General features: G+C 44.9%; 1 protein-coding gene across 7 annotated transcripts in view; it reads right to left on the minus strand.

The window, feature by feature from the left end:
• The window catches only part of RNF6 (ring finger protein 6), a 32,470-nt gene extending 19,994 nt beyond the window's left edge, over positions 1–12,476 (minus strand). For 3 of the 7 annotated variants that reach the window (XR_006277634.1, XM_043504318.1, XM_043504317.1), the window contains exons 1-4: positions 12,224–12,416; positions 11,551–11,777; positions 5,928–6,140; positions 5,159–5,266 (exon numbers count right to left, since the gene is read on the minus strand). Coding sequence is in view for 6 of the 7 variants with exons in the window: in XM_043504318.1 (XP_043360253.1) it covers positions 5,159–5,266; positions 5,928–6,120 (301 nt within the window). In the remaining variant the exon portion in view is untranslated. Of the gene's footprint in view, positions 1–5,158; positions 5,267–5,927; positions 6,141–11,550; positions 12,153–12,223 lie in introns of those variants that run through there. The other 4 variants (XM_038386739.2, XM_043504316.1, XM_038386740.2 and 1 more) reach the window with 4 other exon arrangements.
• Between the last annotated feature and the right edge of the window lie 10,968 nt (positions 12,477–23,444).

Raw genomic sequence — 23,444 nt, forward strand, 5'->3', positions numbered from 1 at the left:
TAGCCAGGTGAGTGCCACTGAAAATCAGCTCGCGTGCCGCCTTTGGCGCATGTGCAATAGGTTGCCTACCCCGGGTCTATTGTTTTATTATGCATTTGTACAGTGCCTAGCACAATGGGATTCTAAATCCTGGGTGCTACAACACTAGAAATACTACTACAACTGAAGCCACTACATTACAGCCTTCATCAAGAAAAACTGGCTGATCATTCAGCATTCTCTCAATGGTTAATGAAGACACAGACAAAATATTTCAATTTTAAAGTGCCACATTTTTACTGGTTTCAGAGTAGCAGCCGTGTTAGTCTGTATTCGCAAAAAGAAAAGGAGTACTTGTGGCACCTTAGAGACTAACAAATTTATTAGAGCATAAGCTTTCGTGAGCTACAGCTCACTTCATCGGATGCATTTGGTGGAAAAAAACAGAGGAGAGATTTATATACACACACAGAGAACATGAAACAATGGGTTTATCATACACACTGTAAGGAGAGTGATCACTTAAGATAAGCCATCACCAGCAGCAGGGGGGGGGGAAAGGAGGAAAACCTTTCATGGTGACAAGCAAGGTAGGCTAATTCCAGCAGTTAACAAGAATATCAGAGGAACAGTGGGGGGTGGGGTGGGGGGGAGAAATACCATGGGGAAATAGTTTTACTTTGTGTAATACTCATCCATTCCCAGTCTCTATTCAAGCCTAAGTTAATTGTATCCAGTTTGCAAATTAATTCCAATTCAGCAGTCTCTTGTTGGAGTCTGGTTTTGAAGCTTTTTTGTTGAAGGATAGCCACTCTTAGGTCTGTAATAGAGTGACCAGAGAGATTGAAGTGTTCTCCAACTGGTTTTTGAATGTTATAATTCTTGACGTCTGATTTGTGTCCATTCATTCTTTTACGTAGAGACTGTCCAGTTTGGCCAATGTACATGGCAGAGGGGCATTGCTGGCACATGATGGCATATATCTCATTGGTAGATGCGCAGGTGAACGAGCCTCTGATAGTGTGGCTGATGTGATTAGGCCCTATGATGGTGTCCCCTGAATAGATATGTGGACAGAGTTGGCAACGGGCTTTGTTGCAAGGATAGGTTCCTGGGTTAGTGGTTCTGTTGTGTGGTGTGTGGTTGCTGGTGAGTATTTGCTTCAGATTGGGGGGCTGTCTGTAAGCAAGGACTGGCCTTATTCCCAAGATCTGTGAGAGTGATGGGTCGTCCTTAAGGAAAGGTTGTAGATTCTTGATGATGCGTTGGAGAGGTTTTAGTTGGGGGCTGAAGGTGATGGCTAGTGGCGTTCTGTTATTTTCTTTGTTGGGCCTGTCCTGTAGTAGGTGACTTCTGGGTACTCTTCTGGCTCTGTCAATCTGTTTCTTCACTTCAGCAGGTGGGTATTGTAGTTGTAGGAATGCATGATAGAGATCTTGTAGGTGTTTGTCTCTGTCTGAGGGGTTGGAGCAAATGCGGTTATATCGTAGAGCTTGGCTGTAGACAATGGATCGAGTGGTATGATCTGGATGAAAGCTAGAGGCATGTAGGTAGGAATAGCGGTCAGTAGGTTTCCGATATAGGGTGCTGTTTATGTGACCATCGCTTATTAGCACCGTAGTGTCCAGGAAGTGGATCTCTTGTGTGGACTGGTCCAGGCTGAGGTTGATGGTGGGATGGAAATTGTTGAAATCATGGTGGAATTCCTCAAGGGCTTCTTTTCCATGGGTCCAGATGATGAAGATGTCATCAATGTAGCGCAAGTAGAGTAGGGGCATTAGGGGACGAGAGCTGAGGAAGCATTGTTCTAAGTCAGCCATAAAAATGTTGGCATACTGTGGGGCCATGCGGGTACCCATCGCAGTGCCGCTGATTTGAAGGTATACATTGTCACCAAATGTGAAATAGTTATGGGTCAGGACAAAGTCACAAAGTTCTGCCACCAGGTTAGCCGTGACAGTATCGGGGATACTGTTGCTGACGGCTTGTAGTCCATATTTGTGTGGAATGTTGGTGTAGAGGGCTTCTACATCCATAGTGGCTAGGATGGTGTTTTTAGGAAGATCACCAATGGACTGTAGTTTCCTCAGGAAATCGGTGGTGTCTCGAAGATAGCTGGGAGTGCTGGTAACGAAGGGCCTGAGGAGGGAGTCTACATAGCCAGACAATCCTGCTGTCAGGGTGCCAATGCCTGAGATGATGGGGCGTCCAGGATTTCCAGGTTTATGGATCTTGGGTAGCAGATAGAATACCCCAGGTCGGGGGTCCAGGGGTGTGTCTGTGCGGATTTGTTCTTGTGCTTTTTCAGGGAGTTTCTTGAGCAAATGCTGTAGTTTCTTTTGGTAACTCTCAGTGGGATCAGAGGGTAATGGCTTGTAGAAAGTGGTGTTGGAGAGCTGCCTAGTAGCCTCTTGTTCATACTCCGACCTATTCATGATGACGACAGCACCTCCTTTGTCAGCCTTTTTGATTATGATGTCAGAGTTGTTTCTGAGGCTGTGGATGGCACTGTGTTCTGCATGGCTGAGGTTATGGGGTAAGCGATGCTGCTTTTCCACAATTTCAGCTCGTGCACGTCGGCGGAAGCAGTTTATGTAGAAATCCAGGCTGCTGTTTCGACCTTCAGGAGGAGTCCACCCAGAATCCTTCTTTTTGTAGTGTTGGCAGGAAGGTCTCTGTGGGTTAATATGTTGGTCAGAGGTGTGTTGGAAATATTCCTTGAGTCTGAGATGTCGAAAATAGGATTCTAGGTCACCACAGAATTGTATCATGTTTGTGGGGGTGGAGGGGCAAAAGGAGAGGCCCCGAGATAGGACAGATTCTTCCGCTGGGCTAAGAGTATAGTTGGATAGATTAACAATATTGCTCGGTGGGTTACGGGAACCATTGTTGTGGCCCCTTGTGGCATATAGTAGTTTAGATAGCTTAGTGTCCTTTTTCTTTTGTAGAGAATCAAAGTGTGTTTTGTAAATGGCTTGTCTAGTTTTTGTAAAGTCCAGCCACGAGGAAGTTTGTGTGGAAGGTTGGTTCTTTATGAGAGTATCCAGTTTTGAGAGCTCATTCTTAATCTTTCCCTGTTTGCTGTAGAGGATGTTGATCAGGTGGTTCCGCAGTTTCTTTGAGAGTGTGTGGCACAAGCTGTCAGCATAGTCTGTGTGGTATGTAGATTGTAATGGATTTTTTACCTTCAGTCCTTTCGGTATGATGTCCATCTGTTTGCATTTGGAGAGGAAGATGATGTCTGTCTGTATCTGTGCGAGTTTTTTCATGAAGTTGACAGATTTCCACTCTATACGGCTAAATTCAGTGCCTTGCATAATGACAGGTTTCAGAGTAGCAGCCGTGTTAGTCTGTATTCGCAAAAAGAAAAGGAGTACTTGTGGCACCTTAGAGACTAACAAATTTATTAGAGCATAAGCTTTCGTGAGCTACAGCTCACTTCATCGGATGCATTTGGTGGAAAAAACAGAGGAGAGATTTATATACACACACACACACAGAGAACATGAAACAATGGGTTTATCATACACACTGTAAGGAGAGTGATCACTTAAGATAAGCCATCACCCACAGCAGGGGGGGGAAAGGAGGAAAACCTTCCATGGTGACAAGCAGGTAGGCTAATTCCAGCAGTATTCAGGGGATACCATCATAGGGCCTAATCACATCAGCCACACTATCAGAGGCTCGTTCATCTGTGCATCTACCAATGTGATATATGCCATCATGTGCCAGCAATGCCCCTCTGCCATGTACATTGGCCAAACTGGACAGTCTCTACGTAAAAGAATGAATGGACACAAATCAGACGTCAAGAATTATAACATTCAAAAACCAGTTGGAGAACACTTCAATCTCTCAGGTCACTCGATCACAGACCTAAGAGTGGCTATCCTTCAACAAAAAAGCTTCAAAAACAGACTCCAACGAGAGAGTGCTGAATTGGAATTAATTTGCAAACTGGATACAATTAACTTAGGCTTGAATAGAGACTGGGAATGGATGAGTCATTACACAAAGTAAAACTATTTCCCCATGGTATTTCTCCCCCCCACCCCACCCCCCACTGTTCCTCTGATATTCTTGTTAACTGCTGGAATTAGCCTACCTGCTTGTCACCATGGAAGGTTTTCCTCCTTTCCCCCCCCTGCTGTGGGTGATGGCTTATCTTAAGTGATCACTCTCCTTACAGTGTGTATGATTAACCCATTGTTTCATGTTCTCTGTGTGTGTGTATATAAATCTCTCCTCTGTTTTTTCCACCAAATGCATCCGATGAAGTGAGCTGTAGCTCACGAAAGCTTATGCTCTAATAAATTTGTTAGTCTCTAAGGTGCCACAAGTACTCCTTTTCTTTTTGCACATTTTTACTGACTACTTAGAATTATCCCTTGGACTCTGGAAAATTAAGTCTGTTTCCCTGCCCAACTCTTTTCTTCCACCCACTTATATGTACAGGTTTCCTTCCTGCCCAGAGAGAGGGAGGGATGTTAAGTTTTGGCAGGATTTTGTTTACAGAAAAAAAAAAAAAAAAATAGATTCCTCACTCTGAAAAATGAAACCCCTCGTCCCTAAACTAATAGAGTAAGATTTTGGCCCAGTGAGATTCATGAAGGAAAGAAGTTAATCAAATTTTGGGCCATTAATTTGGGAATATCCACTTAACTACTGATAGCCTTTTTTGACCTAAACATCTATCTAGGGAGCTAATATTAATTTCAACATAGAATTTACCTTGTTTTAAAGAAGGGAAAGTTGTTGTTGTTGTTGTTGTTTTTTTTAAAAGATTAACTTTAGTTTTTCAGATGGCTTTTACTTCTCTCCTTACGTTAGCTGTTTTGCCAACTTCTATAATAAATAAGAAAATAGCTTAATCTAGCCTTATTTTTAAGAGGCAGAAACAAATAAGTTATTTCTGTGCAAATATTGCTTTTTGGAGGGGAATGGTCAGGGTAAGTAATTTGTTGCAAATCTAAATCAGTTATTGTGAAGTACTATAAGTTAATTTACTTTCACATCATTAGGATATACATTCTATTCATTTTACTACTTGGAGAAAAAGAGCTACATAGAACAAAGATGAAACAGACTTAGTATGGATGTCACTTGAACAGGCCAGTATTTTAATATACAGAAAAATGTAATGCTTTATCTATAGAAGTAAATAAAGAAAGCTTACCTCCAGCAGTTTCTCCTTCACCTTCCCTATTTTCTACATCAGTTTGTGATGCTAGATGCTCCTTTGCCCCCTCTAGACGTTGCTGTAGCTCTTCTGCTGTTATTTCTCCTGAAATAGTTCACATATTTAGGTAATATATGCCCTCAGCCTTTCAGTAAGATATTTTGATTGTCTCAAAAATGTTTGCATATTACTTGTTTATACAAGCATAACAATGAAACTGTTTCCTATATTTCTTTTGTTACTGACAATTTTCAGAAATAAAGTAAGAACAGTAAGACATAGGAGAGACACCAGCATGATTATAAATACAATACAAATACAGACAATACAATAAAAAAGTAGGCACCAGAAACAAAGAGGCTACATGTATCTAAGCATGTCATTATAACCTGCCAACCTATTAGTATCAGTGTGTTCTAAGAATTCAGATGCTGAAGAAATTCTCTTCCATACAAGGTGTACTTTAAGTATGATATTTGTAAATGAATATTTTAAATTATTGTATGTGTGCCCAGAGGTTGTAACTTGGATGCATATTATAAATCTAAACATTATGCTGGGAGAATGAATTTTTGTTTCTCAAGCTTTAATACCCATTTAAAATTGTTCATTTTTTAAGGGAGGGGCCATCAACTTTAAAAGAAAAAAAATCTCAGTCATTCCCCAGACACACAGACCAAATTGTATTTTCAGTTACACTGACATAACACCACTCCACATTTATACCAGTGTATTGTCTCATCTGCTGTAGCCATCCATATCTTACCAGGAGTGCCAAGAAGACTGTGGTCTCTCATTAACCTGTAGTCTTCATCACTCAGTTCATTAATGAAGTGGTAATAGGCCTCTTCTCTGCTAAGGCGCTCCTGCTGCCACTGTCTCTCCTCTTCACCATGACTGTGTTCTAGGGGAGAGGCTTGTTCATCACCTCCCCGCAAACGAGACCTAGGTCGATCCATGCTGAGATAAACAGGCTGTTCTGAACAAAACCAAAGATCAGTACTGTGAAGTATAACTCCAGGTTATCAGTTGCTCAGTTTCTCATTTAAAGTAGTTTACCTATTAATATGAACTTGACATGAACTAGGTTGTATGTCCCTATTTGCCAGGTCAATTCACCAACAAAGAGTTTATTGGGCAAATATCTTGCTTCTTGGCTGTTTAAAACAATAATGAAAGTCACCCTCTCGGTAAAAAGACAAATAAGTTAACATACCAACTTCTTAAAGATAAATCAAACAACTACTGTTTTATTCTTAGCCTTATAAGAATACCTTAAAAATATAAAGAAATGAACACAAAAGTTTGTTTTCTTCCTCTCACTGCAATAGAGCCACTCTGAGGTGAATCACAGCAGTGGTTTGGGAGTAAGGTGAAATAGCATGGGAAATTTTGGTAAATCAAATGTAATTACCCAGCATAGAATTCTGATGAGATAACAGAGTTATTACTATAGAGAAGAGTACTAGCCATTCAATCTTTAATGACAAATAGTTAGGACTGAAGTTTTACAGCATATCTAAGGGATGCCACTTCCAGCAATATAAGATCCATAGCACCATGCTGGGGAATTGCTTCACTTCTGATAGTGTTTTTAGGTTTTTCTTCCAAGTCTCTCATCCAAACTGCAGACTGACAAAGGGATGTATAACTATGTCAAGCTCAGAATCGTAGCGGAAAGACTGGATTCTCACACACACTCTTTGTTCCTTCTGCTGCCAAGAAAGACAGGAAATCAAGGATACATTGACTGCAAAACTTATTAACAAAACATGAGCAAGCCCCCTTGTACTGGCAGATCAGCATTTTAATAGTCCATTTTTACTGGTTACAGGTTAATTAATCTCCCCTTCTCACACTCGCTGGTGGAGGGTCTCTTTTTGTCCCATCCTTGGTCTCTTCACTTTACACTCTTTTCTTGAGCAATTTTATTTGCCCCAAGGGCTTCAGCTAACTGTCTTTCCAATCACTTCAAATTTACCTTCCCACTGACCTGTCTCTCTTTATTCAATTTACTCAACTTGTCTCTCTAACATCCCCTCCTGGACGTCTCATTAACTTAAACTAAAAATGGTCAAACCAAATTTCTTTCTCCCCCCATCAAACACTGCCCATTGAGCCCCTATTAGCTGTCTCTTTTGACAGAAATACCATCCCTTCTATAATTCACACCCATAAGCTTGGAGTCATCACTGACTTCTCTTTCCTTCATCCAGGCTGTGGCCAAATTTTGTTGTTTCTTTCTCCACAATATTTTTATGATTAAACACCTTCTTTATATCCACAACCAAAATTTTAGTCCAGGCCCTCATCTTTCCCACGTTGCTTATTGCATCCTCTTAAACAATACACATTGCCTTTGACACAATACACATTTGACTTTTCAATCCGGTCAAAACATAGCTGCTAAGTCAATCTTCCTGACCATGTCACCACTTCGCCTAATCCAACTTCCACTAAGAAAGGTCTCCCCTACTGACTTGAACAGGAGTTGGATTGGGCTGTAAGTTCCTCCATGGGCTCCCTTTTGTTCACAATGTTAAAATTCAAACTTCTTGTTATCAAGGTCCTTCAGAGTTCTGCCTCCCTCTCTACTTATCTTATTTCTTTTCACATTCACCCAAGTTTCCACACTTGCACTGATGCTAGCTTTCACTAGCCCATTATGTCTTCTTCTCCCATAATTGTCTTTGCACCTTCTTCAATGCTAATTATTGTCTGGCAAGTACTACTATACAAAAGCTTAATCAGACCCAAAAGGTTTATAATCCAAAACAACAATCAAACAACATACATAGCACAGGAAGGGACATCCTTGGTCATTGAGTCCAGTCCCCTACTATCATAGGCAATCCAGTCAGACAATTCCATATTTTAAATTTATCAAGCTCCACCTTAAAACTAGGTAGCTTGTTTGCCCCCATTACACCTACTGGAAAGCTGTTCCAGAACCTCACTCCTCTGATGGTTAGAAACCTCCTTCTAATATCCAGCCTAAATTTATTCATGGCTAGTTTATACCCTTCTATGCTTGTGCTGACACTGTCCTTTGCCTTAATTAGCTCTTCTCCCTCCATGGTGATTGCCACCTTGACGTATTTAGAGTTAACAATCATATTCCCTCTCAGCCTAAATTTTGCTACGCTAAACAACCCAAGCCTAGTAAAATAGGCTCTTCATTTCCCTGATTATCTTAGTAGTCCTCCTCTGCACCTTTTCCAGTTTGAAATCATTTTTCTTGAACATGGGTGACCAGAATTGTACACAGAATTCCAGCTGAGATCTTACCAATGCCTTGCACAATAGCATTAGTACTTTATATATTCCTCTATTGGAAATAGCTCACATGTTATTGTAGGATCATATCTGACTTTTTCACAGCCACATTATACTGGTAGTTCATACTCATCTTGTGATCAACTAATGCATGTGGGTCTTTCTCCTCTGTTGTTTCCAACGGTTGAGCCCCAAGTTTAAAACAGGAATTCTTGTTATTGCCTAAGTGCATGAGCTTGCACTTTGTATTATTAAATTTCATCCAATTTCTATTACTCCAATTCTCTATATCACCCAATTCCTCATATATAATAGTTCAGTCCTCCTCTGTACAGATGCCTACCAACTTTGTGTCATTAGCAAATTTCATTAGCACACTTCTACTTTCTGTGCCATGGTCACTAATGAATATTAAAGATTGGTCCCCAAATAGATCCTCAAGGAACTTCACTAGTAATCTCCCTCCAGATAGATAGCTCTCCTTTCAGCATAACCCTGTCTCCCTGTGATGGGGTATACCAGGACCTTTGAGGCCCCCTGCTGGAGGCCTTGCTGTCCTACTACACTCCACCCCAGAAAAGGAGCAGCGAAGGTGGGTCCTCCATGCCTGCCTAGAGAAGCTGCAGTAAAGTGGCCAATCAGCACACAGCAAGCCCGGTTAAAAGGAGCCGCAGGGCCTGAATAGATCAGTTGCTTGCTGGGACCTGGGAGGTGAGGAAGGTGCTCTTTGCTGGCTGTAGGAGCTCATGGGAGAGCTTCAGTCCTTAGGGTGGGGTAGGGGCAAGGCAAGGCAGCTTTTTACAGGCTCCTTGGCTCATGACCTGGAGTAGTGGGTGGGCCCGGGTCTGGCCACTGGCAGTGGCCAAAGCCTTGAGAAGGGGACATGTGTTGCTTAGAGGCCCCAGTGAAGGTCAGGACTCCATCTCCAGGGAGAAGGCCATGGGGTCACTACTCTATAACAGAGCAGGGATAGATTTTAGACTAGCCCAGAAAGGGCTGAAAACTGAGTCTAGAGACAGGGCTCAATACATTCCAAAGGCACTGTGATTGGCCCTGTTAGAGCTTTTTGTTTGTGTGGTTAGACATGTAGACTAAACATAGCTTAGCTGGAATGATATACCCCTGAAGACCTGCCTATCAAGGTTTACTGTAAACAGGGGCACTGCATGCAGAGAGCACAGATCTGCACCCACCTGATGGAGATGCTCATTAGAGGTGGGTGGCCCTGTCATACCCTGTAATAGTCAGTTCTTTATAGTTACAGATCTTGTACTAATCCCCATCATCTGCATTTTAACTTATTTCATGTGTGGGACTCTGTCAAATACTTTACTGAAGCCCAGACAGATTAGGTCTCCTGCATTTTCCTTGTCTAAACATACCTTTGATTAGATAATGGATATCACGTTAGTCTGGCAACATCTAATTTGATAAACCCATGTTACATGGAGGTAAACAAAAAAAGGAATAAATTGCAAGTCTTCTCTCCCCCACCCCCCGGGTGATGCAAATTCCAGATGGAATTTCTTAAAGCAAAGGTGCAAAAACTAAGCTTCCACCTTTAAGTCCCTGAGCTCTTCAGTCCAGATGACTTTACTATCTAGTTCCCTTAATTTCCCCAAATCTGCCCTTTTGAAATCAAAAACCTTAGCCAAAACTAGGTTGTAGCTATTCTCACATTTAATTTACACTGAGTCAACTAGGGATCACCTGATCCAAGGTTTTTTTTTTATGACCAGTTCTTCTATAATGTCTTTACTCACTAAAGCAAGTCCAAAACAGCATCACCTCTTGTTAAGTGACTATTTGCTGAAGGAAATCTGGTCTGTTATACCTACAAATAACTAGGCCCAACCATTATTAACAGCATTTGTTCTCCAATTTATTAACTGGGAAGTTAAAATCTCACACAAACAATTTCTGGTAGTATTTCTCTCTCCAATATTAAAGAGATCTCTATGCACCTACAAATCTAGTCCTGCCTACAGCAAAAGATGAGAAAATTGTGAATTTATAAAAAACTAGATCTTTATAAAATGAGAACTATTCCTGCCTCCCCCCAACTTTGTCAGCTACTTAATTTCTTTAATGTAATCTCATGATGTACAGGAAGATGCATATACAAATAGTTATAACAGTTTTCAGCTTCAGGAATGTCAGCTAATCTATCTAACTTCAATTTAAATTCTCAAAACTCTTTTTCCCCACTCCCTTTCTCATGAACAATAACATATGAGCCCTCTTTCTTTAAAGCATGTATGTGGTAGAATAAAACAATTAAGTGACCATTTTGTTGAGTCTTATGGTAGGATGGTTAAACAGGCTCTAAGTGACTCACATAAGAGCATGCAATGTTGTTGGTGTAGGTGTGTTGATCCCAGTATAAGGTGAGTGAGGCAATATCTTTTTATTGAACCAACTTCTATTTGTGAAAGGAGCTCACACAGACATGAACTGTGTAAACTCAAAAGCTTATCTCTCTCATGAATAGAGGTTAGTTCAATAACATTCTCACCCACTTGTGTCTCACCTGAGAACAGTAAGTATGAAATATTTGGTAACCCAGTCTGGTTAAAACAACAGTAAATGGCATCTATGCAATCTCATATTTAACCACCAACAAAACAAGATACTTTTGTATCTGAAAGCATCACACTTGAAAAATCAGATGGACCCAGCTATGTCACACACAGTGTAAAAAATTCACACCCCTGAGCGATGTAGTTAGACTAATCCAACCTAAGCACTTGTGTGGACAATACTAGATCTACAGAAGAATTCTTCTGTTAGCCTACCTACAGCCTTTCAGATGTGAATTGCCAATGTTGACAGGACAACTCTTCCTGTTGACTTATTGTACACAGTCTCTATACTGAAGCGCTACAGTTCTACAGCATCAGCACTAAATGTAGACAAGTCCTAAATTAAGGGGGTTAAACTATTAAATGGAACAAAAATGGAAAGAATAATTCAGGCATAACTCAGAATTCTCCATTTCTAATTTCCCACAGTTTGAGAGAGAGAAGTTATACATACCAATATGGTTTTATTCTATTCACTTGTAAATTCAGAACGAATACCACAACCCTTTCTAACAAAGAATGTGCACTCACTTTAATCAAAGCGCTATATAGCTGCTTATTTTTCCTCTTGGCCTCTTTCCATTAATTTGTATCCAGGATTCAAATAAGTGATAATTTTCTGAAAGGCCCTCCCATGGCTGCCAGGAGGGCGAGGGTTGAGTTTAGAGGCGGCGGCCTCCCTGGCAGACAGGCACACACGACACTGCTGTCATGCCTGACCCTCCAGGCGAGACGAGGTCCCCGGCTTTGAAGAATACCTGAAACAAGGGAAGTATCCCCAAGTAACTAAAGATGGGCATAAAATCTGACGCAGCGCCAAGAGCTGGACTCCCTGACCTGGCCCCACACCCGCCCCAGCGAAGCCCACGCAGACGCCAGGGACTACGGACCCTTCCCTCCCCTAGGCCTCAGGGCCCCTCCAGGCGGGGAGGCTCAAGGCTGCTGGCCCTTCCCCGGCACTCACGTGGGGGGAGGGATCGCTCCACTGCGGCTCTGACGCCCGTGGGGCGGGCTCCCCGCGGCCCCCTGCCCGGCGCAGCCATTGCCTGGGGCCGGCGGCTGTTAGCAGACCCAACGCTGGGAGTGACTGACAGCGCTCCTCTCCAATCACCTGTCCCAGCCGCGGCCAGAGACCAATTACGGCAGGGCGAGGTGGGCCCTGTCTCTATCCCCCAGCCCCAGCCCCAGCCGGGACTCTGCTCACCACGCGCGCTGCAGAGGGGTCCGCCGAGGCGAAGCCCCCTCCCCGCTGCGCGGAGCCGCCCTATAAGAGGAGGGCAAGAGGAAGAGCCCGGCGTGGGGGCGACGGAACACACCGGCCCCGCTCACTCCTCACCTCCGAGCAGCCGCCAGCGCCGGAACAGAACCCGACTCCCCAGCCCCGCGCGCTAGAGGCGCAGCGGTGATTCCCGTCCGGGTGGCCGCACTGAGCAGGGAGCAAACGTTCCGCACTGAGACGGGGCCGCCCGGGGCATGCGCACAGGTGGATCTCTTCTCCCGTGGCGCATAACCTCTGGCAGGCCCCGGGCGGCTCGCGAGCTGGACCTTCTAGCGCGTGAGGGAGTCTGGGGGGCTGGGGCTGCAGCCACGAGGCGCTGGGAGGCGGGGGCGCGCTTGAAGGTTTCCTTTGGTCAGTGCAGTATTAGCAAGCGCAAGAGGTAGAAAGAAGAACTGGAGTTCTCGTGGCCCCTTAGACTAACAAATTTATTAGAGCATAAGCTTTCGTGGGCTACAGCCCTAATTTGTTAGCCTCTAAGGTGCCACAAGTACTTCTGTCCGTGCGGATACGGACTAACGCTGCCAACGCTCACTCTCCCCCACCCTCACTCCCTCTCACCTGGTGGGGTTGGGGGTTGGGATGCAGGCTCTGGGAGGGAGTTGGGGTGCAGGAGGGGGCTTGACTGGGGCAGGGGGTTGGGTGCAGGAGGGGGTGAAGGGTACTGGCTCTGGGAGGGGGCTCAGGGCTGGGGCAGGTGGTTGGGGAGAGGGAGGGGATGAGAGGTGTGGGCTCGGTCTGGGCAGTGCTTACCTCTGGTAGCTCCTGCGCAGCTGGGTTAAGGCAGGCTGCCTGCCTGCCCTGGCCCCGGCCCCGTGCTGCTCCTGGAAGCAGCCAGCACATCCTTGCAGCCCCTGGGCAGGGCAGGGCAGGGCACGGGGTTCTGTGTGCTGCCCTGCCTACAGGCACCGCCACCACAGCTCCTATTGGCCACAGTTCCTGGCCAATGGGAGCTGCAGAGTTGGCGCTCAGCGCAGGGGCAGTGAACGGAGATCCCCTACTCCCACCTCCAGGGGCCACAGGGACATGCTGGCCCCAGCCACTTCTGGGAGTGGCGCAGGGTCAGGGTAGGCAGGGAGCCTGCCTTAGCCCCAATACGCTGCTGGACTTTTAGCGGCCTAAAATCTCCTGGTTTGGCTTTGGTGACCTCTGGGAGATGGAGCCCGATTCTGTGAGACTCCTGGCAAAACAGGGAGGGTTGGCAACCCTATCAGTAGGTGAAAGGTAGTGAGCCCCACACCTGGCATGGTGGATTGGCTCCAGAGGGAACCCCCCCCAGATTTTTAAAGGTCTTATCAACCCATGACTTTTCCTTAGGCTTTGGGTTCCCTGACTCCCCTCAACTCCTGCTATGTGTGTTTGACTTTTCAACCTCATATTAACCAATGTTTGGTGCACTCTATGCATGCCTCTCCTTGGCTGCTCATGGGGAGATGCCATTTACCCCCTCCTCACCTCAAGATAAGGGAACTGCCATCCCTGGCCTATATGCAGTGTTCTTGTAGCCCTGTCAGTCCCAGGATATTCAAGAGACAAGGTTGAAGGCAAGGCTCAGTAGTAGAGCAGGTCTCTCAGACATAGCTCTGCCCAGCTCTGAAAATTGAAGGATTGGAGGACCTTCTAGTACTGTGCAACAGATCCTCTGGCAGAGGCCAAAATCTTGTAACTCGCAATCAATTTGTCAGACTGTAGCACTGCCTTCCCTTGGCTATGCAGAAGGCACTCTCCTGACCCATCATGCCCCTAGGCTAGGGGAGCTGACATCCAATCCCTTCCTTTTCCATGACTGTCTTCTGTACCCCACTCAGCCTCCCCATAAATCTGCTTCCTGTCCCCCCTCATTCTTCCCATCCACCTTCAGAGTGACTCTGTTGTTCCTCATAGTGCCTGTCTCCTGTCTAGACCCTTGGACTATAGAGTGGTGACAGTCATTTTGCCTATGGACATGGCTTCACTCCCACTGGAAAACAATGGGAGGTGGCAGGCAACTTTATTAAGGCCAGCCTTGCTTCCACATGCAGATACTGTGGGAAATAGTGGCCATTTTGTTGGCTTCAACCCCATGAACGGTAAAAGGAGATGGTGCCCATTTTGAATAAGAGGAAATTTGTGAGTTGACAACCTTTTACCATGTTTTCATGAGACAGGTGAAAAATGCCCCCAAAATCCCTGGAGTTGCAATAAAAACAGAGTTGGCACTACTGCATTGTCCAGGGCTGCTACAGCCCTGACTCACCAGCCAGCTGGTGCAGCAGACCCCTGCATCATCCCCATTGATGCTGGGGACATGGTGGGAAATCAAGGTCATTGCACCATTAGGTTCTATGCTGTTAGGCTGCAGTCTTGGAAGGTGAGTTATTTTTGCCAGTGTGGTGTCACAACTAAGTCAGTGGGGTGTACCAGGGCACAGGAGTTTGAGCATGTAGAATTGATTGGAGATTGGGATTTTAGCATTTTGGACCATACTGTCTTTTCACTTTTTGGATAGCCATCTTTTCTGCCCTTTGTTTCGCTTCCTTCCCCACAATCTGCCTTCTATTTCAGGGGTTCTCAACTTTTTTTTCTGAGGCTCCCCTACAACAGGCTACAAAAACTCCAGGGCCCTGCAGGAGTGGGGGGCGACCTCAGAGCTCTGGGCTGGGGGTTAACCTGGGTTAGCCCAAATAGATATTCAGTGCTGACAAATTACTACAATTCTGTCACCTTTTAAAACCATAGACTAACTAGTGTATACATGTTGCTTGCTTTAACACTAAGTAACTGTAAATAACACTAAGTTCTTCTTCCTAGTTTAGTTAACTAACTAAGGATTTATTATAGGATTGGCTACAAATGTTGTCTTTGCTGTGAGATCTGAGGTACAAATTGAGCTGATCTCTTGGGACTGGAAGCAACCTGAATCTTTGGTGTAAGCACCAACTATCAGTAGGTCAAGCTTGTCTGGGTGGAAAGATAGACTAGAATACCCAAGGGGACTGGCTGTGGCTCCATGGTAAGACTGGTACAGTGCTTCAGGAGTTCACATTTGTTACTGGGCTAGTGAAATTTAGTTATAGACCATACCATGAGTTTGCGGTGTGTGCCCTGCTATTTGACAGTCTGCCCTGAGGTTGGCACTCACAATTACAAACCAGTCCAGAGAGCATGACACATTTCCCCTCCCACCAAGGGAATCTACTGGCAGCAGATGGGATGTGGCAGTTCATAGTCTATATTTTCCTCACCACATTCAATAGCAATTTGCCACCCTCTCTCAATTTCCTGCACCTGTAGACACATCAAAATGTATAATTCATGAGAATCCATTTTCCATCCAGAATAAAAATCAATGTACCTGCCTCAACATATATAATCAGTTCATTTTTTCCCATTGTGACTCAATTCTACTTGACATTCATTACAATCAATTTTTCCCTGCAATCAGTTTTTCCAATAAGACCAATTTCCTTTAGTCAAATCAAAATGTCTCCTTCCCTCAAACTCACCTGAGGGTTGCTCCTCCAGAAGATGGGAGAGGTATGTTAAAAGGGTACAGTGAGGAAGCATAAACTGTTCCTGTATCTGTCCTGCTTCCTCTCCTTACACAACTCACATTGAAGTACAAAAGGAAAAGTTACTAAGAATTTGTGCAATAAATTTGGGGATAGAATATGACAATTGAACTATTTTCAATTAATCAGACTGATCTCTCCAACAATACAGGAAAATTTACAGTATTCTCTTCCAATATGCATATATTTTATTAAGAGTTGTAGCTGTGCTGGTCCCAGGGCATTAGAGACAAAGTGGGTGAGGTAGTGTCTCTTACTGGGCCGTTTTCTGTTGGTGGGAGAGACAAGCTTTTGGGCTTACTCAAAACTCTTCTTCAGAGCCTGAAGGTTCTTTGGGGACCTGAAGAAGAGCTCTGTGTAAGCACAGAAGCTCATCTCCCTCCCCAACAGAAACTGGCCCAATAAAAGACACTACCTCACCCATTTTGTCTCTCTAATACATCCATACTCTTTTCCCAAATATGTATTGCAATTATATTTTTACAGTAGAGCCTTGATTTTTATGAACAACCAGTTACACTAACCATTTTTCCTGATTTTGGGGGGGAGGGAAGTCACCTAATGAAAGTTGATAAACAGACATCCCCTTCCCATTCCAATGCCTTCAGTGCATTGGAGATCACTGAAGTTCCAGAAAGTGATAGAGAGCCTCATACTGCAATTTATATACCATGCCTACTGTAATTTTGAGATGTTCAATTTTATGAACTTCTCAATCCCCTGCTTTGTAAAATAGGGGTTCTACTGCACTTGGAAAAATAAGTAGTCTATAGAGGGCAGCAAAACTCAGATAATTATGGAGTTGCTGTAGTAACTGTAGCTAGATACTGTAACTGTAAGCCAGATCTTGATTTCACCCCATGCCCACCAAAGTTATTCAAAAATTTACTCTAGCGTGTTTTATTGTATATTACAAATAAAGCAAAATCTATCTTCAGTCAATAGACAATGTATTTGAAGGTAATATGAAGATCTTTATTTTTAGCTTTCTGCCCCTCCCAAATAAGGACTTTTTTCAATAACATACTGCCAGTTTTCACAGGCAAAATTGTCCTGCAGCCATAGGCACCCTTTAGAATTGATTTTTTGTGACTTATCATGGTAATCCCAAAGTGATTTAGCCTTCCTGTAGATTGATCTGGGTGTTACGCAATCTCTAGCTAGGGCATTGAGGTGGTCTGGCTGGATATTCAGTTTGTCAGTCACTGATGATTGTATTATGCCACTAAAGCTTTTGGTGACTACATGATCACCACACAAATAGCAACATTCCTTCTTTAAAATGTGTTGGTCTTCCATCCTAATGTCTGTACCAAGAAAGCCACTGAAACCAAACCAGTACTGATGGAGGCAGCTGCCGGAACACTCGATCAAAAAGGGATCCTAGTGGCTCTGGTCAGTACCACTGCCTGGGCCATTGACTGGCCAGTTGGTAGTGCCATAGGGGCGGTGCCTGTGGATGGGGTAGCGCACAAAGCTGCCTGGCCACGCCTCCACGTAGGACACGCGTGGGGGGGACACGCCACCTGGAGCCTGCACCCCGGACCCCCTCCTGGGCCCCAACCCCCTGCCTCAGCCCTGATCCCCCTCCTGTCCTCTGAACCCCTTTGTCCCAGCCCAGAGAACCCTCCTGCACTCCAAACCCCGCATTTCTGGTCCCACCCTGGAGCCCACACCCCCAGTCAGAGCCATCATCCACTCCCATACTCCAGCCCCATGAGCCAGCCTGGTGAAAATGAGCAAGTGAGGGGGGGGAGAGCAAGCAACAGAGGGCTGGGGGGAAATGGAATGGGGCATGGGTGGGGCCTCAGAAGGAGTGGGGCATGGGTAGGGTAAGGGTGTTCGGTTTTGTGTGAGTAGAAAGTTGTCAACTCTACACTTAATGTGGAACAGCTGATGAAGATGACAAGAATAAATAAACATCAATCTGGTTTTCTTCAGGGTGGGCAACTTCTCCCCCCCCGCAAGGGCCATGTCTAGGAATAGAAATCCTATGGTAGGCCACAAATGCTCACATAATTAGGGTTGGGGTGCAGGAGGGGGTGTGGGCTCCAGAGTGGGGCCAGATATGAGGAGTTCAGGGTGTGGGAGGGGGCTCCGGGCTGGGGTGGGGGAGTAGGGTGCGGGGCAGGTGAGGACTCTGGCTGGGGGTACAGGGTCTGGCGATGAGGAGTTTAGGGTGTAGGAGGGTGCTCCAAGCTGGGACCAAGGGGTTTGGAGGGTAGAAGGGGGATCAGGGCAGGCGGTTGGGGTGTAGGGAGAGGCTCAGGGGTGCAGGCTCTGGGCAGCGCTTACCTCAAGCGGCTCCCAGAAGCAGCAGCCATGTCCCCACTCCAGCTCCTACATGGAGCTGCAGCCAGGTAGCTCTGTGCACTGCCCCATCTACAAGCACCTCCCCTGCAGCTCCCATTGGCCGCAATTCCTGGCCAATGGGAGCTGCAGGGGTGGCACTTGGGGCAGGGCAGCATGCAGAGTGGAGCCCCCTGACTGTCCCTACACATAGGAGCCACTGTTGGGCAATGTCGCTGCTTCTGAAATCAGTGTGGAGCGGCCTCCAACCCTGCTCCCCGGCTGGAGTCCCAGAGCAGGACAAGCCCCACACCCCACTCCCTAGCGGGAGCTCAAGGACCAGCTTAAAATAGCCGGTGGGCTGCTTCCTGCCAGCCATAGTTTGCCTATCTCTGCCTTAGTCTGAGAAGCGGTGCTTTTTTGAAGTAATGTCACAGTGTGTACCTGCCTTATCACACCTCTTCTTGCCAAGTGTGGCACTGCAGTTGCTTCCTGCTTCAGTACTTTTGACTTGCGCTATGTCTACACTACCGCAGTAAGTTGACTTATGCTAGGCAACTCCAGCGACATGAATAATGTAGCTGGAGTGGACATACCTTAGGTCAAGTTACCACAGCATCTATGGGGGAAACTCTCCTGTCAACTTACCTTACTTTTCTCATTGGGGGTAGAGTACAGGGGTCAACTGGAGAGTGATCTGCTGTCGATTTAGTGGGTCCGGTGAAGACCTGCAAAATCGACCGATGGTAGATCGATCTCAGAGTGTCGATCCCAGCTGTAGTGTAGATGTAGCCTGAATTGTCTCATATTTTTGGACTGTGGGGAGTTAAGTCTCCATCGGATATATGTTAAGTTTAAAACTGTGTTCCTCCTCTTTGCTTTTCTCCATCTGTAATGACTGCAAAATACAGAGGAAATAAATAACTCCTGTAAAGCTAAAGGTTGGGGTGTGGTTGGTTGTCCAGTGAGTTATTTGCTCTATACTTAAGCATCCTACTTAAGTAACATCCTACTGTCTTTCAAAATGGGTGTCCAGTACTGCTACAATTTAGATACTTCTTTGGTTAGTGTCCTACTCCAACAGTTAGCATGTGCAGACTGCTAGAGCTCAGCCAGACTTGTACGCTTCAGGAATTTTGCTTAAAAATAAAATTCCCTACATTCAGAAGCCGTTAATGATGATTCCCTGTGACTTCCCTGCTCTGTTCTCAGAACAGAAACTGTTCACTTTAGTACCCGTCTCCACTGATCCACTTAATTCCATGATCAATGCTAAGATTAGTCACTTCTATTTGATAACTGGCTTTATTTAGACGAGTTGGCCTTTCAAGCAAGGTAACAGGAAGAAGCTTACAAAAGGAATGTGAGGATGGAAAAACACAGCACAACCTGGAGTAAAAAGATCATGGCAAGAAGGATATGAAGAATGGCAAAGGATGGGAGTAGGAGGAGAAGAGGTATGAAGCCCTATATTAAACAAACAATTAAGCATTGTATTTAATACTTTGCTGAATCCATGTATGAATGACAGCAGGGAGGAGAAAAGACAAAGAAACAGAAGTGGTACGTGTACGTACACACACACACACACACGAAGAAAAACCAAAACTTTTATCCTACCATAAAAAGCACTTCTTGTCAGTCAAGAGAAGCAGCAATGTCCTCAGAAAAAAACATTTTAGGCATTGTGCTCTCACCTACTACTCCCGAAACTGTCATCTCCCTTTAAAAGTGGGCCAAAACCTTGTTGGGGGGTGTGTATGTGGGTGTTGTTTTTTTTTTGGTCATTGGTAGAACTCTGTTGCACTTGACAGATTTCTGAAATAAACCACAGAAAAGTGTCTTTTCCATGAAATATATGTACTAAGATAAAATTGAAAGGTGATCCTGAAATGTCAGCAGCAATTTTTTTTTGTTAGAATATCTTAATCTTTTTAACTTAACTCGCTACTGGTATCATTTAGCTCCATTTTATAGATAGGAAACTGAGGCACAGAGAGGTGAAGGAACTTGCTTATGGTCATCCAGCAGGCCTTGGAACAGAAGCCAGGTCTTATGAGTCCCAGTCCAGTATTCTGTTCATTGAGCCTTGTGTTAACATATTATGTTTCAGGGTAGCAGCCGTGTGAGTCTGTATTTGCAAAAAGAAAATGAGTACTTGTGGCACCTTAGAGACTAACAAATTTATTTGAACATAAGCGTTCGTGAGCTACAGCTTATGCTCAAATAAATTTGTTAGTCTCTAAGGTGCCACAAGTACTCCTTTTCTTTTAACAGATTATGTGTTACCCATTATGAACACCTGGATTGGAAACCAGAGCAAAGAGCTGAAAGGTTATAGTGAGGAGGAGGCAATTTGGACACAAGTATTCCAACTACTGTGACAAACTCATGCAAGAGAAATATTTGTAGGAAGACAATATTCTAAACATTCTTCCAAAAAGATTAAAATCCAAAAGAGAACATAGACTTCTGTTTTTAATGTGGTTTTTACTCCTGAGATGTTTGGCGTATGAAAGCTTTTCCAGCTTTAGTGTAAATATGTAGAATAGATGGTGCAGATCCCCAGAACTCTATTCTTGATCCTATATCTTTGTGTTCATATCCTTCTGTAATAAGCATTTTTTGGCAAGGTCTACACTACCAACTTACATTTGGTATAAATATGTTGCTCAGGGGTATGTCAGCTTCTCCCATTGATATAGCTACCACTTCTTTCAGAGGTGGATTAACTAACTGTGCTGATGTGAGCTCTCCTGTTGTAGTAGCATCTTCACTAAAGATGAAGCTGTGCTGCTGCAGCTTTTTAAGTGTAGAGCTGCCTTAACTCTTGTCTCCTTTCACACCTCCTTAGTTTTCAGAAATCCATCTTTATGCTTAGACAACTTAAAAATGAAGGATTTTAGAAGGTTCCAGAAAATCTAGTTTCAGAGTAGCAGCCGTGTTAGTCTGTATTCGCAAAAAGAAAAGGAGTACTTGTGGCACCTTAGAGACTAACAAATTTATTAGAGCATAAGCTTTCGTGAGCTACAGCTCACTTCACGTGAAGTGAGCTGTAGCTCACGAAAGCTTATGCTCTAATAAATTTGTTAGTCTCTAAGGTGCCACAAGTACTCCTTTTCTTTTTAGAAAATCTAGTGACTTTTTTAAAGGATAGACTCCAGTGTTGTCTAATGTGTGGTTGTTTTTTTTTGAAGTCTTGAGTTACGTACTTCAAAAATGCATTATAACCAACCCAGTACACTAAACATGAAATGTGGCGGTGGGGGGGACACGACAGTATTACATGCATGACCAGTAGAAATGGCCAAAGCGTGGCTGGACTGGTTCTAGTACCTATTTGCCACATTCTGATATTACAGAACTTGCATAGCGTATCATTCTACTGGCTTTCATGGGATTATTTGTGAAGTAAATTTCTATTCAGCATGAGTAAGGGAAGTGGGAAATGGCCCTTCATTGGCTGAAAAGGCACAGATTTGCTATAAAGCATACTGCTGCCTTTTTTGGTTGAAACCATAGCGACTGTGGTCCAAATTTACCTATGCATTTACACACAGGGCTTTTCTTCACTTAAAAAAAAAAAACCCAAAAACTTGAGGAATTGTATGAATAAAAATGGTTAGATGTGACTTTATGGTTAATATAGACAGGCACTGTCATGTTTGACGTCTTCCCTGCTGGTCTGGGGAAGATGCTTCTGAAACCGTAGAGTTAACCATAACTAAGCTAACAATGTTAAATATGATGTGGGGGGGTACCCTGTCTACGCTGACTGCAAAGTCAAATTTAACATCATGCTAGTTAACATGACTCCTCAAAGCTGTGCTCTAGCACAATCTAATTTTCCAATGAAGATGAGTCCTTAGAGCCCAATCCTGCACATAACATAATTCATGGGCAGTCCTATTGCCCCGAGCCTGCCATGCTCCTCCAATTCCTTACAGACCCTTCCACTCACCATCTCTTTCCCAAACCTTAGGAGCAGGCAAACTAGGAAAGGACCCCACCCACCAAATCCCAGAGTATCCACAAACCTGAATCTGCAGACCACGTTCCCCATATCTGAGGCCCCCCTCGCCTCTGCCTTGCAGACCACATCTCCCAGTAAAAATGGGGTGTGCATGTGGGCATCACTGCGCAGCCCCCTCTCCACTGGCCTGGGCTCTGCTAGAGGAGTGTTCTGTGCCCCACGTGCCACTGCACAGGCAGTGAGCTCAAGTGCGTCACAACAGGCAGCCAGGCTAGCAAGGACCTGCTGCCTATGACTCCTACACTCCACTGCTTGATTCACTCTCAAGACTTTGGCGCACTGCCTACATGTCGGAGACACTTTGAGCTTGTCCCTTAGTCTACAGCCTTAAGCGTGCAGCACCTCACTGTGACCTGCCTTCCAAACTACAGCCCCTGGTATGCACACCCAACCATGACCCCTCTCCTCCCGTAAACTACAGTCCCTGCCCACCAGCATGCAGTGCCCCACCTTGACACCACCCTCCAAACTACAGTCACCAGTATACAGGACCCTACTGCACACCCCTCCCCCCTTAGAATCATAGAAGACCAGGGTGGGATGAGACCTCAGGAGGTCATCTAGTCCAACCCCCCTGCTCAAAGCAGGGCCAACACCAACTAAATCATCCTAGCCAGGGCTTTATCAAGCTGGGCCTTAAAAACCTCTAAGGATGGCGATTCCCCCACCTCTTGAGGTAACCCATTCCAGTGCTTCACCACCCTCCTAGTGAAATAGTGTTTCCTAATATCCAACCTAGACCTCCCCCACTGCAACTTGAGACCCTTGCTCCTTGTTCTGTCATCTGCTACCACTGTGAACAGCTGAGCTCCATCCTCTTTGGAACCCCCCTTCAGGTAGTTGAAGGCTGCTATCAAATCCCCCCCCCCCACTCTTCTCTGCTGCAGACTTAACAAGCCTAGTTCCCTCAGCCTCTCCTCGTAAGTCATGTGCCCCAGCCCCCAATCATTTTTGTTGCCTCCAATTTGTCTACATCCCTTTTGTAGTGGGGACCCCAAAACTGGACGTAGTACTCCAGCTATGGCCTCACCAGTGCGCTTCCAAACTACAACCCTAGCAGGCAGCACTCCATCGTGACCACTCTCTAAAATAAGCCCCCAGCACTACACATTGCTCTGCCCTCGCTCTTCCCCACTTCAATTACATCGCCCGGTATAATTCACCCGCCAGACTACAAATCCCAGCCTGCAACGCTCTAACATTAGCTCACCCCAGACTACAACGCCCAGCATGCAAAGAGGGGCCCTTTAACGCATTCTGTACTACAACTCCCAGC

The sequence above is a fragment of the Dermochelys coriacea genome, chromosome 1 (genome assembly GCF_009764565.3).
Source record: "Dermochelys coriacea isolate rDerCor1 chromosome 1, rDerCor1.pri.v4, whole genome shotgun sequence".
Lineage (NCBI taxonomy): Eukaryota > Metazoa > Chordata > Testudines > Dermochelyidae > Dermochelys > Dermochelys coriacea.